At 38.6% G+C, this 19,581-nt stretch overlaps 1 protein-coding gene across 1 annotated transcript in view; it reads left to right on the top strand.

The window, feature by feature from the left end:
• The window catches only part of LOC130918987 (sex comb on midleg-like protein 2), a 59,575-nt gene that overhangs the window by 8,751 nt on the left and 31,243 nt on the right, over positions 1 to 19,581 (top strand). Inside the window, exons 6-12 of the mRNA XM_057841335.1 lie at positions 1,484 to 1,572; positions 1,641 to 1,884; positions 3,140 to 3,393; positions 5,569 to 5,668; positions 5,730 to 5,933; positions 8,640 to 8,804; positions 13,953 to 14,081. Coding sequence (XP_057697318.1) covers positions 1,484 to 1,572; positions 1,641 to 1,884; positions 3,140 to 3,393; positions 5,569 to 5,668; positions 5,730 to 5,933; positions 8,640 to 8,804; positions 13,953 to 14,081 — 1,185 coding nt within the window. The remainder of the gene's footprint in view (positions 1 to 1,483; positions 1,573 to 1,640; positions 1,885 to 3,139; positions 3,394 to 5,568; positions 5,669 to 5,729; positions 5,934 to 8,639; positions 8,805 to 13,952; positions 14,082 to 19,581) is intronic.

Genomic DNA, 19,581 nt, shown 5'->3' with positions numbered 1-19,581 from the left:
AGAATTTTTAACAAAAAGCTCTTTGTTTTGTGATGGCCGCCACATTGGACTTCGTATCCATTCACAAAGTGCAACTTTACATTCAAATAATCAGGTAATTTTTGGCCAACTCCCCATTTTTGGGGGGAAAAAAAACTTGTAACTAGATATTTCTGCGTCCATATAACAAAAAAACCCCTGCTTTTACGTGTTGTTTTTTGTGTAACATTTCAATCTAAAAATAACGAGGGCCAGATAGCCGGCAAAATCTGCTAAAATAGTGAAATCGGAATTTAATAGGGCTGCAGCTATCGATTATTTTAGTAGTCTGTTAACCGATGAACTAGTTAGTTCGAATAATCGAGTAATCGGATAAGGAACATAAAAAATAAAAATACCTGAGCTGAGCCTGAAACGGTGTAAAAAAATTTTTTAAATGAGTATCTATGTACAACAAAAGACCGCTAGCTTAAATGCTATAAAACGCTAACTTAAACATTTTTTTTTTTTTTTTTTTTACAATGTTCTAAAAAATGGTTCGGACACGTCTTCCCACAAAAAACGGCTAAATATACCTATAAACTACTTTACGAATGCATTAAAAAAACATTGGCTCAAACAAAAACTGAGGTTATGTTGGTCTCAACAGGGAGCAGCTGGATTCAGCCACGTGAAATGAGGCAGACTAGAGGGCAGTGTATCCACCCAAATCAATAAAACTAAATGCAAACACGTTCAAAACAAGCCATTACAACACCACCTTAATTAAACGAACACTTGAAGCAGCAAAATTTAATTTGAATCTTTTTTTTTTTTTAATCGAATACTCGAATTAATCGATTAATCGTTGCAGCACTAGAATTTAACCCAAATAAATTTTGATTGTGTACTGAAAAATGCTAAATTTGCTTTTGTTGAGTAAAATTAAGATGATTCTGCATGCTTTCCTCAAGTATTTTCTGATGTGAAAATTGAGTGATTGAAGACTTACCGGTATGTCAAAATTGCACTAAATAATAAAAATTTAACTCGCTATTTAGGACAAAAACTTATATGATATGTAAATATTGCTATTGATCCTGAAAATATAGGTGATTATCTCTGCATTTGGTGATTTTTGTGCATCTAGCCTAAAATCAGTGAATTTTATAGCCATTTTAAATTTTGTTACACTTGTAAAAAACAATTAATTGCGATTTTATTAGGGAACGACTTTGAATTTTTTTTTTATATATCGCTGCTCATGGAGACACATATATGCCTAACAGAGGTGCCTGTATTGGTTTTAGGTCGCTAGCGGCTCTGGTTTTAAAATATTTGAATTTCAAGTGTTTGAAAATAGGCCCCCTACGGAGCGGATCCGCGTCCCGTTTCCCGTCATTTGATAGTGAAGATCATTGAATAAAGATCTATTTGAAAAGTTTGCATCTTGTCTAGGAACTAGGGCTGCAACTAACGATTATTATATTCAACAGGGTTGTTTTTCGTTTTTTGTCATTTCCAGGATTTCGCATGAATGCCTCGTCGTGGCCGATGTTCCTGCTGAGAACCTTGAACGGGGCTGAGATGGCTCCAGCGTCAGCCTTCAAGAAGGTCTCAATCCGTAGCACACACAATTGCCTCATAGTCATTCGCCTCAATGACCTCGCCTTCGCTTTCAGGAACCGCAGCGGCCCCCACACAACGCCTTCAAAGTAGGCATGAAACTAGAGGCAGTGGACAAGAAGAACCCGCACCTCATCTGCCCGGCTACCATCGGCGAGGTGAAGGGCGATGAGGTCTTCGTCACCTTTGACGGCTGGAGAGGGGCCTTCGACTATTGGTGCAAGTATGATTCGCGGGACATCTTCGCCGTAGGCTGGTGTTCGCTGACCAAGCACAGTCTGCAGCCGCCTGGGAACAGCGGTAAGTGGACCGCCCGGACCCCATTGCAGCAGGGCCGAGAACTAAAAGTGGTATTTGCCATGTGGCAAAATGGATTTTGCCATGTGGCATTTTTTTCCGATGTGGCATTTATTTTGCAATGCGGCAAAATTGGTTTTGCCATGTGGCATTTTATTTTTCACGTGGCAAAATGGATTTTGCGACGTGGCTTTTTTTGCCATGTGGCATTTTTTTTTGCCATGTGCCAAAATTGATTTTGCCGTGTGGCGTTTTTTTTGCCATGTGGCAAAATTGATTTTGCTATGTAGCATTTTTTTTTTTGCAATGTGGCAAAATCCATTTTGCCATGTGGATTTTTTTTTGCCATGTGGCATAATTGATTTTGCCATGTAGCATTTTTTTTGCAATGTGGCAAAATCCATTTTCAATGTTTCATTTTTGCAATGTGGCAACATTTGTACTGCGATGTGGCATAATGGATTTTACCATGTGGCATTTTTTTTGCCACGTGGCAAAATGGATTTTGCGATGTGGCTTTTTTTACCATGTGGGATTTTTTTTGCCATGTGGCAAAATTGATTTTGCCATGTAGCTTTTTTTTTTTTTTGCAATATGTCAAAATCTATTTTGCCATGTGGCAAAATTTATTTTGACACGTGGCATTTTTTTTACATGTGGCAAAATAGATTTTGCCATGTGGCAAAATAGAATTTGCCATATGACATTTTTTGTTTGCCATGTGACATTTTTTATTTGCCTTATGGCAAAATTGATTTTGCCATGTAGCTTTTTTTTTTCTTTTTTTGCAATACGTCAAAATCTATTTTGCCATGTGGCAAAATTTATTTTGACACGTGGCATTTTTTTGACATGTGGCAAAATGGATTTTGCCATGTGGCAAAATAGAATTTGCCATATGACATTTTTTGTTTGCCATGTGGCAAAATAGAATTTGCCATGTGACATTTTTTATTTGCCTTGTGGCAAAATGGATTTTGGCATGTGGCATTTTTTGCCATGTGGCAAAATGGATTTTGGCATGTGGCATTTTTTTTTACATGTGACATTTTTTGCCATGTGGCATTTTTTTTTGCCATGTGGCAAAATGGATTTTGCCATGTGGCATTTTTTGACATGAGGCATTTTTTTTTGCCATGTGGCATTTTTTTTGCCATGTGGCATTTTTTTGACATGTGGCAAATACCACTTTTGGTTCTCGCTGTCTCTGTGTTGGCCGCACCAGTTCTAAGAGTTGTGTTTCCATGTCCCTTTGCAGTCGCCCTGACAAAGAACCCGCCCACACTGACGTCCTCGCCTTCTAAGCCCAGCAGGCGCTCCTTGCAGATCCCTTACAGACTCCCCAACCCGCTGCCACAACTGCCTGTCAGGAAGGGGGTGCGCGGTCGACGGCCCAAGAGCGAGACCCTCGCCCTCCTTAAGGCCGTGGCCGAAGCTGCCGCCGCCCGAAACAACACCGCACAGTGCGCGCCTCAGCCACATAGGAAGAGAGGGCCCAAACCTGGAAGCAAGGTGACACTCTTAACCCGTTACAGAGCACTCATTGGCTGCCCTTGACTGCACGAGACATCCAATCCATTTTGACTGTCAAAATAGATTGTATGTCTAGCACCGTCAATGACACTGAAAGATAGTATTCACAACCAGTCGTCCCAGTTTAAATGAATCCGATATCTATCGTTGTCATTGGCAGCCTATGAGTTATTTTTTGGGGGGAAATTTTAAACTTAGTCTCCTGTATGTTTTATAAATTGAAAACATTGGTACCTCGACATACGATCGCTTTAACATCCGACGTAAAATTTTACTCGCCATTTGTTTCTACATCCGACAACATGCTCAAAATATGACATGACAGCGCGCAGACGGATGCAAGGCGGATAAAAATCTTTATTTAAAATGTTTAATTTTTTAACTTAAAAACAAAAGTGAAATGATATGTAATTTAAGTACCGTAATTTCCCGAATATAAGGCGCACCCGTGTATAATGCGCACCCCAAATTTACTTGTAAAATCTAGGGAAAAATATTGTACCCGTTTATAACGCGCACCCTAATTTTAGCACCAATAAATAGAAGAATACAAGAAAACAGAGCTCGTGTACAGATACAGAAATGTCATTTTACTGACTGGTGAAACACAGCACAAGCATAGCATATTGGTAGTTCAAAACATTACCATAAACTGACAATATTTACGGTAATAATACGATTTGACAACTTCTCCAGCTTACCAGAATCTAGGAGCAAACAAAACAGATGTGACTTTTCTTTTAAAGGCTGCTGTATAACTTGCTCGTTTCATCATGATGAATAAATGTTTCTTCCATGGATTGATACGGTAAAATGAAAGTGAGAACGTAAATCGGAAATCCGTGAGAGCTCATCGCTATGACCACGACATTAATAGGAACTATTGTTATTTGGGATTGAGTTTCCTGAGGGACAGTTATAGTTGACGGACACAGGAAGTCTGTGTGCTTACATTATGGTCAGAGTTGAGGAGCTGCAATAAACGTTGACTCAAATGAGTTCAAGAAACTAAATTCCGTGCTTTATGAAGAGTAAAAAAAGCAGAATTTAACACAGACGAAATCATTCGGCCGATTAGAGTGAAGTATTACCGAAACAAAATGGTGACGTCACGTACCGTAATGGTCGGCAACGGGTCGCCGCATACGTTTCTTCAACACAACATGGCCGTGTCAATAAAAAAAAATCGGTTTATATATGTATGTAATATATATATATTTCTGTCTCCATCCATGTACCCGTTTATAATGCACACCATGATTTTACAAGTTGATTTTGGGGGAAAAAAGTGCGCGTTATATTCGGGAAATTACGGTAATATATTTTATTAGTTTTATTCAAATGTATAGCAAATTTATTTAACAAAACGAAAGTTTTTTTAATTATAAAAAGAAATGGAGGACTGTTTTTTTCATTTGATTATTATTTTGAAACCTGCAAAATTTTAAATTGGAGTTAGTAGGCCTGGGCAATAAAAGAATTTGTTAATTTGAGTTTTTCATTGCGAATAATTGAAAATAATAAAGCAACTTTTCTGTTGTTGTATGTTGCTAAAAGAAAAAAATCAAGCAACCATTTATTCAATTGATTCTTCCATGAAAAAGTTTCTTTGAGTAGTTATTACTTGTATTTGGGGGCTGGCAGCACACGTAGGGGGAGAGCGACCTGTGTCGAAATGCCTCACTGTTTGTTTCCCGGGGTTCTGACACCGAACTTCCTGCTTCCAAAATGGCGATAGGGGCGGAAACCTCGCGAGTGCCACGTCATACGCACGAGCCTAATGTAGAAGGAATAACATTAGTATTGAACGGCGCTGCCCGCAACCGTCCGGTGGCATTCTCTTCACTCTTAATGTCCATAAACGGCGTCATTGTAATCTGACGCAAAGCGTGAGCGGGTCATTCAGTGCATGCGTTAATTGCGTCAAATATTTTAACGTGATTAATTTTAAAAATCAATTAACGCCCATTAACGCGATAATTTTGACAGTCCTAAATAATTTATAACCTTTCATTGATTAACACTTTGCAGAAAACAAGAGAAGTATAGGTTTGTTTTTGAAGAAATTTGAAGTCAATTGCTATTTTTACTAGGCTTTGCCATCAATTTGTGAAGTTAGTATTTATTTATCTGTTTCCCTTTTTGTGTTTCCAGCGAAAAGCCAAGATTCTTCAAAGTTCCTCACATCCCCGCGCAACCGCCATCCAGATTCAACGCGGCAGCCCCGCCAGCATGCCCTCGGTGGTCTCAACAGGTGCTCACGTCTCTTTTCACCTTTCGTGGCGACATCGTCTGACTTTTCCCTTCTCCGCCAGCGTGCGTGTACATCAACAAACACGCAGACTGCGGCCCGCACCTGGACCGCAAGCAAATGCAGCACCTGCCGGACCACTTCGGTCCAGCACCCGTCAACTCTGTGCTCCAGCAGGTGGTCCAGTCCTGTCTGGACTGCGCGTACCAGCCCAAGGTTCTGCTCGGCGCTCTTCAGACGCATTCGGGGGGCGGCAAGGCGGTCAGAGGTAAGCGGTCCTAACTCGTGTTGCACCGATACTACTATCGGAAGGGGCCCTGATAGCGGTAAGGGTGTAACGGTACATGTATTCGTATTGAACCGTTTCGGTACTTGGTGCTCGGTTCGGAACCGAGGCGTACCCAACAAGTTTCTGACATAATGTAACCCTTACTTTTCGAGGCTGTGAGTCGATCGGGTTACAGTTTCTTTGTGTAGATTATATTTACTCCGTCTTCTCTACTATAATGAGGACCAACACGGTACGATAGTAAGAAACGTCAACGGTGCGACAACGTGGCCACCGCGAGAACGCAGTGAAACGCGGCCGTTAAAAGTCAATCAGCCAATGCACACCAGTCGCAGTGCGGCCGCGTGTTAGACGCGTCCCAGAAGCGGCTCAAACGCGATGCACGCGAAAAGAACGGCAGAGTTTATTATTTGACGCGAGACGTGGCCATCCTGCGTCAATGCTACTAACTAGCAGACCGGGCAGACCGAAAGTCACTCGTGTAAAACTACGGTGGATCCGGTCGATTTTCAAACTAATATGCAATCGTAACCCACTTTTTGAGTCCATCAGATCCCTTGAGTGGTAGGTAGATTGGGGCACAATTGACTTGTCTTTGTTGATTTACAGTTGTCTTCTCTGCTATAATAATAACCAACACGGCCCCGTGTTCAATACAAAACCCTCCTACCACAACTAGGGTTGTTCCGATCATGTTTTTTTGCTCCCGATCTGATCCTGATCGTTTTAGTTTGCGTATCTGCCGATCCCGCTATTTCCCGATCCGATTTTTTTTTTTGCTCCCGATTCTATTCCAATCATTCCCGATAATTTTTCCCGATCATATACATTTTGGCAATGCATTAAGAAAAAAATGAATACAACTCGGACGAATATATACATTCAACATACATTACATAAGTACTGTATTTGTTTATTATGACAATAAATCCTCAAGATGGCATTTACATTATTAAAATTCTTTCTGTGAGAGGGATCCACAGATAGAAAGACTTGTAATTCTTAAAGGATAAATAAAAGACTAAATATTGCCATCTAGTGTTTTTGTTGAGCTTTCAGTAAATGATACTGTAGCCATTTAATTGTTTTGCCCAAATGCATGATGGGAAGTGCAACCATGACTGTGCGTAGTGGCACCAATTGATATATCTTCTCTGCGTTGGGAAAAACCATAGGGTGTTAAGAAAAAGATCAACTACTACCTTTCTTCCCCACGTTGTTTCCCACGATATTTCTAATTGTTGAGAGAAGGATTGTAAGGCTTTAGCCAATTAAAAAAAGGCTCCAAAGATTGCCAAAATCCACTCTACTCATTTTACGCTGCCTTTTAGCTCTGTATATAGGTAAAACGGCGCTATTATAGATTGAACATAACAATGCGTGAGTGGGTCGTGCAGCGCATGCGTTAATTGCGTTAAATATTTTAACGTGATTAATCAAAAAAAAAAAAACAATTACCGCCGTTAACGCGATAAATTTGATAGCCCTACTTTAAGCCTACCTAAAGACTCTGGATGAATGTAAGACATTTTGTCTGTAATGTTAAATACAATTAGAAAAACGATTTAATTTTTAAAAAAAAACATTTTTTTTTAAAGGCATGTCCGATATTTTTTTGCCAATTCCGATACTTTGAAAATGACGTGATCGGACCCAATCGATCGGATTTCACATAGGAACTAAAGTTATACAAAATAAAATATACCATATAAATGAATACTACATCACATTTGTAAAATACAAACACATAATAAAATAAATTGAAAAGAGCTAAAACACCTGTAATCAAATAATAAGAGTAATAACCAGATCCTGCTTACACAATTAAATGTATTAATTTCTGTGTGGCGCTTTAACTTGAGAAAATCCACCAATAAAGCTTTTGAAAACCGTTCATAAGAAAAAAACAATTCACTGAGGCATTTCATTTGTAAAATACATGTTGAAATCTTTGTCATTGGGATTGCTTTTCTCTTTAGCACAGGACTTCTGTTTTCCTCTTTCTTTCAGAAAGAAAGCTGACCAATACGCTGGGTCTGAAAGGCAAATTGTTGTTGGATTATTATCTTTAAATACCCGCTACTTTTTTTAGGAAAATTCTAGCTTTGTATAGGCTACGGTTCCTATTGTTGAAAGCACAATAGTGTATAATTAACAACTAGCACATTCATATTTTGCATTTTGTTTCCTTACTGTACCAAAAATGAACCGAACCGTGACCTCAAAACCGAGGAACGCACCAAACCGAGATTTTTGTGTACCGTTACACCCCTAGATAGCTGTGTTGTTTTTGTCAACGATGACGAAAATACTTCACAGACGAACATTTTCATCAGCCTGCAGGGATCTTATGGCACGTTTATGGCACAACTTTTTAAATTTTTGCAAGCGGAATTTTTTAAAGCTTTTAAAGTACGTATGCGGAATCATTTTTCGTAATATGAAGCAAGAAAAAGCTTAGGAAATGTTTTCATAAATTGACTTTTTTGCGTACCGAAGCTATCGAATCTCCAGGGACGACTGTATACTGTATATGTATTTTTGTTTCCTCAAAAAGTATCGGTACAGTATTGTCCGATACTGCTCGAGGGGTATCGGGAGCAAAAATGGTATCGGTGCAACACTAGTCTTCACGCAACATCCGGTTTTTAAGCGAGACGATCGTATTCATCTCTTTGTTCGCAGTAAGAATGGACGGCGGCGTTCGCATGGTCAAGCTGCCGTCAGCGTCCAGCGCCGCCTTTGTGCTGCGCTTCTTGGAAACAGTGTGCCGCCACCTGCAATGCGACAACCTGTTCAGCGGCCAGCCGTTCAACCACTGTGCCGCTTCCTACGACAGGGCCAAGTCGGGTAAAGTGACACTCAGAATGATGCTAATATCATATGCTAATGTGAGTATAGTAATAATTATTATAATACATTTTATTTGTTGAGCGCTTTTACAGACGCTCAAAGATGCTGTACAGATAAAACAGGCAAATAGCATAAGTAGAATAAAACAATAGATTATAACTAGGGATGTCCCGATCCAGGTTTTTGCACTTCCGATCCGATACAGATATTGTTTTGCACTTCCGATACCGATACCAATACCGACCTATCTGAGCATGTGTTAAAGTTTAAAGTTATTTAGCCTCCTTATTTAGTTGTCAGACTCATGTTGAAAAAGGTTTTAGTACTCTTGATAACAACTAGCCAGCTGAATTAGGTGAGTTTGAATAACACACAACGGTTGGTAACAAGAAACTGACCTGTTTATTCAGTGACAAACACAAAACATTATAAATTCTAAAACAGAAATGGCATAGTCAGTCAGTAAAATGTGCAAATAATATTGTAAACTGTCTTAAAAACGCAAAACACACCAACAACCTCAGTGGAAAATCCCACAAATCCCCAAAAAGATGCTTTTAACTTTTTGTGCATTAGTTACAAAAATTGTATAAAAAGCCTCTCAGGTTTAAATAAACTACTATTTCAGTATCAAGTTAACATTTCAAAACAGTAAATAACTCAAGTCCCCAGTCTGTATCAGCAGCTTTAAACTACATTTAATTCATTTAATTTTGCGAATCAACTGTTAAAGTTGTTAAAATTGCTCCCGTTATTCCATAATTTCCCTTCTGTCTACTTTCGACATGTGAAAGTTTTAAAACTGTTTTGAAGATAGAGTCAAGTCAAGATTTTGCCGATTTAGGAGTATTTTAGATAAAAAGTTAATTAGGTTCGCTTGGAAGGTTCACAACAGCCTACTCGGGAAGTCTTCTGCTTTAAGATGGCGGCTGTTTACTAACGCAACTGGTTTTCAATACTTCAATGTTGCTAACGCAGTCGAGTCTGTCGTGTAGCATCTAGTTCTATATACTGGACTGTCTCAGGAAATTAGAATACACAATATTCTAATTTTTTGAGACAGTCCTGTATATATACACAGGACTGTCCATCTGATATCTATTATCTCCAGTAAAACGACGTTGACGTAGTTTGTAGCGGCTGTCAGCAGCAGTCAGGTATTCTTGTGTTTTTTATCCAGCGGCATGAGTTGAGCTAAAGCCGTGAGTTGAGCATTGGCATTACCCGGGTCTATGACAAGCATGATGTTTACTTTCGGGACGCAATGCGGTCAGTGTCTCATTGCGTCCCGAAGACCGCGCTAGTATTAGTTCCGCCTTACTTGACATATTTCAATAATCGGAATTTGGATGTTTGTGAATCGTTCTCGAATCTTCCACGGCCGAATCGCTCAAGTATGTAATGACGGCTGGGCATGTTGTACCGTGGTTCTAAGTGTTGGGTGGTGCGTCTTTACTCACGTGAGATAATGGCTCGTCATCCAGAATGAATTCTTCGGCAATGACTCTTGTTATTCCCTGGGCTTTGGGACTGTCGAGTGCCAGTTTGTCACGCATAGCAAAAGTTTCTGCCAGTGTTAGTTGCGTAGGACCTTTCTTTTTGTCTTCGGTTTTTTGAACATACTCCTCATATTGTTTGTGGTGGTATTTCGCTAAATGCTTGATTAGGGTGGTTGTATTAAAACTTCATACAGCTTTACCACTACGCTTGACTTTATTGTGGCATATGTTGCACTCTGCCTCGTCTTTGTCGTCCTTTAAGGTTAAATGATCCCACACAGCTGACATTTTTACCGATAAAGTCTCTCGGTAAATTGGGAGACGGTAATGTAAATGTAGTGTGTTGAAGGTTTGCCGTAAAATGCGGACCGGATTTTAGGGAGACCAAAGCAAAAACTGGAATGGATTATGTAAATCGGTGCGCTGGGAAACCCGGACCGGACTAGATCGGAAGTCTGGATCAGAATTTTTCCGTGTTCCGATCCGATACCGATGCACATTTTTTTGCCCATATCGGCGTCCGATCCGATCCAAATATCGGATCGGGACATCTCTAATTATAACATAGAATTAAATTAAAATTATGGATGATTGACAGGTTCGTAGCTTTGATCTAGCTAGAGAAGCTTGGTAGCGCTACGGTCAAAGGCACACATGTGTCAATCATAGTTAAACTTGTGTGCTGTGGCAACTCATTGTGTAAGTGAGAAGCTGTCCTAAAATTACAAGTAGGTAACGCAAAATGAACTCATTGCCTGCCATTGACAATGTTGGATGTCTAGTTCACTTAAACTGGAAGCTGGGATGCTCCTTTTTCAGTGCCATTGACTGCGCTTGACATCCAATCCATCTTGACCCAGGAGGGGCGAATAAGCCAATGTCAACGCCTGGCATGCATGAGATCTACCGTAATTTCCCGAATATAAAGCGCACCCGTGTATAATGCGCACCCCAAATTTACTTGTAAAATCTAGGGAAAATTATTGTACCCGTTTATAACACGCACCCTAATTTTAGCACCAATAAATAGACGAAAACAAGAAAACAGAGCCCGTGTACAGATACACAAATGTCATTTTACTGACTGGTGAAACACAGCACAAGCATAGCATATTGGTAGTTCAAAAGATTACCATAAACTGACAATATTTACGGTAATAATATGATTTGACAACTTCTCCAACTTACCAGAATCTAGGAGAAAACAAAACAGATGTGACTTTTCTTTTAAAGGCTGCTGTATAACTTGCTCGTTTCATCATGATGAATAAATGTTTCGGTTGATACGGTAAAATGAAAGTGAGAACGTAAGTCGGAAATCCATGAGAGCTCATTGCTGTCAACACGAGAGTAACAATAGGAAACATTCTTATTTGGGTTTGAGTTTCCCGAGGGACAGATATAGTTGATGGACACAGGAAGTCTGTGTGCTTACGTTTGTTATGGTCCGAGTTGCGGAGCTGCAATAAACGTTGACTCTAATGAGTTCAAGAAACTAAATTCTGTGCTTTATGAAGAGTGAAAAAAGCAGAATTTAACAAAGACGAAATCATTCGGCCGATTAGAGCAGGGTACCCGCAGGTTATTAAAAGTAATAAAAAAGCATTGAATTTAGTTTTCCATTATTAAAGGTATTAAAAGTATTAAATTAGCTGTCGTAAGTCTGGAATTTTTTCACCATGGTTTTAATTTTCAAGAACATCTCAGTGCAACCTAAATTATAACCGTGACAAAGTTTTTTTGTTTTTTTTTAATCGATAAAGAAGATGACGCGTAGAATTTTTACGATGCACTGCACCTCGTGCGTGCGCGCCGTTAGCATCATTAGCATCAACATCATAACAGCAGGCAATCGCACAGTACTGTGTGTTAACGCAAGGAACTGCTCAGATGCCTTAGTTCGACGAAAGCCTCAACAAGACAACCAAGTCCAAACAGTTGGACCAGCACGTGAGGTATTGGATCGGCGACCAAGTCGCATCCAGATACTTTGGGTCGCAGTTTATGGGTCATGCGAAGGCAGTGGACCTGCTTAACATTTCAAAGTAAGTTGCCAATTTCTCCAATTAAAATGTGTTAGATGCAATAACATATTTCTGTACGGTTTGCCTTTCGAATGAATGTGAATTTCGTAGTTTTAACTCAAGAGTTAGCCATGTTCAATGGGGTATTGGCAGGTGCACTAGCCTTAGCATGGATAAACCGGAGTCGTAGATTCACCATCACTCTCAGATACACAACACGGTTGACACTGTCTATTATTGGAACGAGTGCGGGGTAACGTTGATCTGAATGACATGGCATGGTGATAAGCAAATTATAATGTAGGTGATAGTAAAGCACCTTCCGGTATATTTAAATGTTTTTCTTGATTAAATAAGGGTATGGATTTTCTCTATCTGATTAAAAGAAATGTCTTCAATAGCTAACAAAGGATTAACATGTGTTTTGTATACTTCTTGTAATGTGATTAGGAAAAAAACGATTACCAAGGGAAATGGTTATGTGTAGCTTTATTTTGTGGTAATTAATGGTAAACTACTGCCATTTAGTGGCTGTTTTTTAAACTTTCACTGCCAATTGCAAGCACTTTACAGTTAAGGTGGCCAACTTGACAATCACCTACCTACCACCTTGACTAGGTCCTCTTAAAAGGGAAACCTGTTGCATTGCAAATGTAATTTCTGAAGTTGCTTTACAATAATAGTGTAAAATCCATTTTATCCTGGGAAAAAAAATTCTGAAAGACCTTATATTTAAATGTGTTTTAATTGTATCTTCAATAAATGTGTATTCTTTTGTCAAACACACTTAGTAATTGAGGTTAAATTTGATGTTCAGTGCTTTATTTTTTTAATATGATTCAATATTATCTAAATAATGGGTGCGAGAAAAGTATTAATTTTCAGTTGAAATGGCATTAAAAAAGGTCTTAAAAGTCTTGAATTTAGATTTATCAATCCTTGGGGGACCCTGTAGAGTGAAGTATTACCGAAACAAAATAGTGACGTCACGTACTGTAATGGTCGACAACGGGTCGCCGCATACGTTTCTTCAACACACCGTTGCCGTGTCAATAAAAAAAAAATCGGTTTATATATACTGTATATGTAATATACTGGACTGTCTCAGAAAATTAGAATACACAATATTCTAATTTTCTGAGACAGTCCTGTATACTGTTCTATGTAAAGGACGTCAGCCAAGGTCGGCCCCCCACATTTTTACCACGCCAAATCTGGTCCCCTTTGCAAAAAGTTTGGACACCCCTGCTTTAAATGGTGGATTAATGTACAGGACTGTCTCAGAAAATTAGAATATTGTGTATTCTAATTTTCTGAGACAGTCCAGTATATATATTTCTGTCTCCATCCATGTACCCGTTTATAATGCGCACCATGATTTTACATGTTGATTTTTGGGGGGGGGGGGACGTGCGCGTTATATTTGGGAAATTACAGTAATTGTCATGAACGTGGCCCAAGAACCAAAATGAGTTTGACAGTTGACGCCCCTTATTTATGTTTCAGAATCAACAAACCAGGGGTGTCTTAAATAAGCTCACACACCTTTTGCAGCATAAATAAAAAAAACAGTTAATGAAAATAAACCAATTAGGGTTACATGCGAATTTTTTTTTTTTCAGTGAAAGAAGAGGCTCTTGACTCACCCTTGCTGTCCCGGAACGGCAAGCGAAGCCTGGCTGGGGTTTCCCCGCCGTACGCTGCGCCGCTGTCGCCCAAACACGTACGCACTGACGCCCACCCTTCAGAAGGTAATCATATACCTCATTTTGATTTTTTTTCTTTTTTTACTAAATAATGATAACAAGACAGGACACGTGAATGAATTCAACAGTATAGGTCCCTTTACTACAAAAGCAGAAAATAAAATCCATATATAAATATAGTGCATAAGCAAAGGTGCATAGAGTGGTCTCATATTCTTTTCTTCATTAAGGCAAGTAATGGCTTTGGCTCATACACATGAGAGATGAAACTACATCCATGATATAAATTGTTAGTAGCACCAGCAGCAACAGTAGTAGTAGTAGTAGTACAACACAGTGGAGATTTTCACAAATGTAAGACAGAAGTGACAATGCTACTGTATGTTTTAGCTTAAAGACAAAAAAAAACATTGCTGAACTACTGATATTTGTAAATGGCTTCAACGAAAATGAATTACATAGATATACATTAAAAAAATGTTCTAGAGCACAGTGAAAATTATTTTTCCTTCTCAAATCCTTTTTGTTTCCCACTTGAATGAATCAAACAAAACAAATTGACTAGTTAAAAAATAAACCCTTTTTATGTCCCTTTTTTAAAAAAAATTCATTTTGCCCATTTCAGTGCAATTGACGGCAGTGGACGTTCAATTCATTTGAACTGGAAGAGCTTCAGTTGTTTAGTGCAGTTAGCATCCTCGGTGGTAACCAGCATTGGGTTACAGTAGCAGTACCATGTGCTTCACAAATATAAAAAGCTAGCATGTAAAATTAGCTTAGATAATTCATATTTATCTCACATTTTCTAGAAATAAGTATGGGTAAATACTGTATCGTATTCTATGAATGTGGACCGTCATCATCGTTGCAAATATTAAAAAAAAAAAAAAAAAAAACTGGACGGACTGAGTGATATACAGTAATCTCTCGCTACTTTTTGGTTCAATTTTCGCAGTTTCGGTGCATTGCAGGGTTTTGAAAAGTATTAAGTATTACTGGAGGAAGTCGGCGTGATGTCACGATGACGTCACCTCGCTTAGCAACGTGTTGCCATTTTGCGAAGGGGGAACGCACAGCTAAACATTTCATAGACAAACATCTGAAATTAATATATTTCAGGTGTGTTTTGTGTCTTTTTTCCTAAAAACGTCTTAAACGTGGCTTACAATTATCACGAGTCACTGCCGACACACGCGGGGAGGCGATGCAATTTAAAATTAGCGTTTATTGGCTTACAAAGCTGCCGATACAAAGTCGCAGCTGATAGCTGGATAAACAAAGGCATGGCCTGCAGTGGAGTTCGGAAACATCTACAACTACCTCATAAAGTCACCCAATAAGTTGACCTTTATCATTTACGTGGAATATGTACTGTGTGGAACTGAGAAAATTAGTAGTGTATACGAAGTGATTATTTCTGCCGTAACTGGTAATTCGCCTCCAAGCGTTATTTAGCCGTGAGCACGTCACGGCAAAATAGCCAATTCCCAATAATAAACCGATTGACTAATCAGAGCAGTTCACGGCAAAAGAAAAATAACGCTTTGCGAGTTGCCGGTTACGGTAATATTAACCACTGCCTAGTCTATTGAATCCAAGCAGCTAATTGGGGCAAAAATTTCAAAAAAAGTTCACTCACCAGTAATAAAATGTCGGCTGCATACGTAAATGTGCTTGGATTTAGGTTCCCACAGGCGAAAATAGTCCACGGAACCGTTTTCTTTTACTGTTCCTCGATTAATTGCTCTCAGCCATTTGTTTCTCCTTCTCTTCTCACGTGGAAGAATGAAGAACTTCAAATGCGGCTCCAAACTCTTCCTTGTGTGACAACCCGCAACACGGCAACTTTTAGTCATTCCGATGGAAAAAAGACCGCAAATAAAATGAAAGTTAAATGCGTTTGTGTTACAATGCACGACAGAGCATTGACACTACTTGTGACTCGTCTTTTGCCCCATTGTCAATATGGCGACGCTTTGTTGTGGCTGGTGACGTCATTAAATGCACGGATGTCCGACTTCCTCTATAAAAGAATAAAAATGACAGAATATGCCTCGTTTCATTTTGAGGTGTGAGAGAGAATCTTTCGCAGCAAGACATACTATACATGACTAAGGGGCTTTGTACATACACACAGAGCGCGTGACTGGTTCCTGGTGCGAGATTGACACATGAAAAAAACGTTGAGCACCATGAAAGCCGCTTCTATTATGATTGACGTGACGGGACCACTGATAAGTGTGGTTTTATCCCGTGAGCTGATTGGCTGCGCATCATCGGGGCCGCTCCTATGTTGATTGACAAACGAGACCACCGATAAGAGTGGGTTTATCCCGTAAGCTGATTGGCTGTGCACATCGCGGCCTCGTCCTGCCTTTTACCTTGTTTTATCTTGTCTTACGTGAGGATTTCAAAAACAAGACCTCAGGGTTCTTTTTTTGTAGCGGGACTTTTCACCATTTTTACACACTTTGAGAGCACCCAAAGTCAATGAGAAAACCTCTGGGGAAATTTTTACCATTTTTTTTTTTTTTTTACCATTTTTATTTACCGAAAATGGGGCACTCAATCGTGCCAAACACCTCTAGGGCCTAATTTATCGCAAAAAACGAGGGATCACTGTACCGGCAAATGAAGCATCGTGTCCTTGCTACATGCTCATGAGCCAGAGGTGGGTAGAGTAGCCCAAAATTTTACTCAAGTATGAGTAGCGTTACTTCAAAATATTACTGCTTACGCGGTTTTATTTTTTTAAACAATTGTATTTTTTTTCCCCCTTAGAACAAAGTTATCTATATGAATTGTTACTATTATACTTTACTATAACCTATTAAATAACCGCATTAAGCCAAAGAAGTACACAAAAAAAAATCACTGAATTTTGACGAAAGAAAAAAAAAAATCTAAAGAAGTGAAGCATCATTTGTACAAAGAGCATAAGTGCCCTCTAGTGGAGAAAACATGGTTTTCCGTGGTCAATCGGTGCCCCCGAAAAAACTCAGGGAGGTTAAAATCCGCACTTTCGAGTCATTCTGACGGCAGCACTCTATGTCAAATACAAGACGCCACGTGATTGAACAGACTGGTGTGATCATAGAACGGCAAGCTTGAGTCTGATTGGTGTAATGTGGTTATAGTTGCAACTTCTCATTTTTGAAACTGGTCGAGCCACTGTTGGCGTCTGTAGCTAAAAAAAAAAAGTAGGGCTGTCAAAGATTAAAATTTTTAATCGAGTTAGTCACAGCTTAAAAATTAATTAATCATAATTAATCGCAATTCAAACCATCTATAAAATATGCCATATTTTTCTGTAAATTATTGTTGGAATGGAAAGATAAGACACAAGACGGATATATACATTCAACATATTATATAACATATACATAAGTACCGTCTTTGTTTATTATAACAATAAATCAACAAGAGGGCATTAACGTTCTGTTAAAGCGATCCATGGATAGAAAGACTTGTAGTTCTTAAAAGATAAATGTTAATACAAGTTATAGATTTTTTTTTTTTTAACCCCTCTTAATGTTTTCATTTTAATAAAATGTGTAAAATTTTCATTCAAAAAGTAAACTAGTAGCTCGCCATTGTTGTCAATAATTACACAATGCTCATGGTGCTTAAACCCACAAAATCAGTCGCACCCAAGCACCAGTAGAGGGCGACAAAAACACGTAACAAGTAACAAGTGGACATGGCACTGTGCTGTTATTTTAATCTGTTTGAGCGGGGCATGTGCGTTAATTGCGTCAAATATTTTAACATGATTAATTTAAAAAAAATTACCGCCCGTTAACGCGATAATTTTGACAGCCCTAAAAAAAAAAAAAGTAAAATTTTATACCGTATTGGCCCAAATATAGGACAGTGTTTTTTGCATTGAAATAAGACTGAAAAAGTGGGGGCCGTCTTATATTCGGGGTCTACCCATTCACAACGCTAGATAGCACCAGATATCATTGAAGCAATGTTCTGTCATGACAGGTCTCAGCTACTCTCAAGTTTAACCAGTTTGCATTATTTTATTGCATTGTTTTTCCTTATTCAGATTTGTTTCAAGACTACAGTTACAGTTAGACTTCACTTTGATGTTTAATGCAGTTATTGCAATTTTGTTGTTTTATCACAATAGATTGGTTTATTTACATTTCAAAAACCAGAAGCCATTCATTTACAAATGTGATTGCACTTTAGTTTACATATTTAAATGTTCAGATAGTAAGATTTGAATGAGGCAAAATAACATGCTTTTTCTCTCAAATATATTGTTATAATCATTTGTTTCAGATGTACTGTAATTATTTTCTGTATAAAAATTAGGGCTGTCAAAATTAACGCGTTAACGGGCGGTAATTAATTTTTTAAATTAATCACGTTGAAATATTTAATGCAATTAACGCATGCGTGGAACGACCCACTCAAGCATTGCGGCGAACAGACTACAATGGCGCCGTTTGAAGTATATTGAGAGCTAAGGACAGAGACAAGTAAGTGGAGTGGACGCAGGTGTTGCCGGCACCCGCTAAGGGGGCCGCTGTTATTTTCAATGTGACCGGCATTGTCAGATTGAGCAGTGAGGAAGAAAGTGGTCGAGCGATAGAGTAGAGAAAGTGCGCAGGTAGCGCAGGCTCAAGTGCTGCGTCCCCCACATGCTTTTGTTTTGTTAATAAAAGTACCCACAAAAAGCCATCCAACGCCTCTCGCTTTTTATATGTACGCCGCAGTCTTCCTTAGGAGGAAATCGGACGAACCGAGCCAACCGACGACAACGAGCCAACATGAATGGCCGGTCCATAGCACCGCCAATTACCAAGAAAGGCGAATTGGTAACGCAGGCATTTATTGAAGCCGCGCTATTTAATGGAATAAATGCACAACTGTTATAACTATTGTGGCAAGTGACATGGGGAAGATTAATTGAAGATGATCTTTTTCTAAACAACATGTATTGTACTCAACGCAGAGAAGATATACCATTTGCAGCAACCACTGTGACTCATGGTTGCTCAAATTCCCATCATGCATTTGGGCAGTTAAGAACATATACGTCGCTACAGTATCTTTTAGTGAAAGCACAACAAAAATAATATTCCTATCTCTCAAAAATAAAATAATGTTCATAAAAAGAAAAGCGCTCAACGCAAAGATATCTGGCATTCCCAATCAAAATAGCTATGCAAAATAATACTCTATTCAAACATTAAGTTTAGCTCAACAAATACACTAGATGGCAATATTTAGTCACAATATACAAATTATCAAAATTACTATAACTTGTACTCACATTTATCTTTTAAGAATTACAAGTCTTTCTATCTGTGGATCCCTTTCACAGAAAGAATGTTAATGTTAGTGCCGTTTTGTGGATTTATTGTTATAATAAACAAATACAGTTAATTAATTTTTATAATGAACAAATACAGTACTTACAGTATGTTGAATGTATATAAATAATCGGTTATATATAATTTAACAAATTTTATTAAAATGAAAACATTAAGAGGGGTTTTAATATAAAATTTCTATAACTGATTTAGAA

This window comes from Corythoichthys intestinalis, chromosome 7 (assembly GCF_030265065.1).
Source record: "Corythoichthys intestinalis isolate RoL2023-P3 chromosome 7, ASM3026506v1, whole genome shotgun sequence".
Taxonomy (NCBI): Eukaryota; Metazoa; Chordata; class Actinopteri; order Syngnathiformes; family Syngnathidae; genus Corythoichthys; species Corythoichthys intestinalis.
Note: the sequence above shows the minus strand (reverse complement) of the source record. Positions and strands in the feature narration are given on the sequence as shown.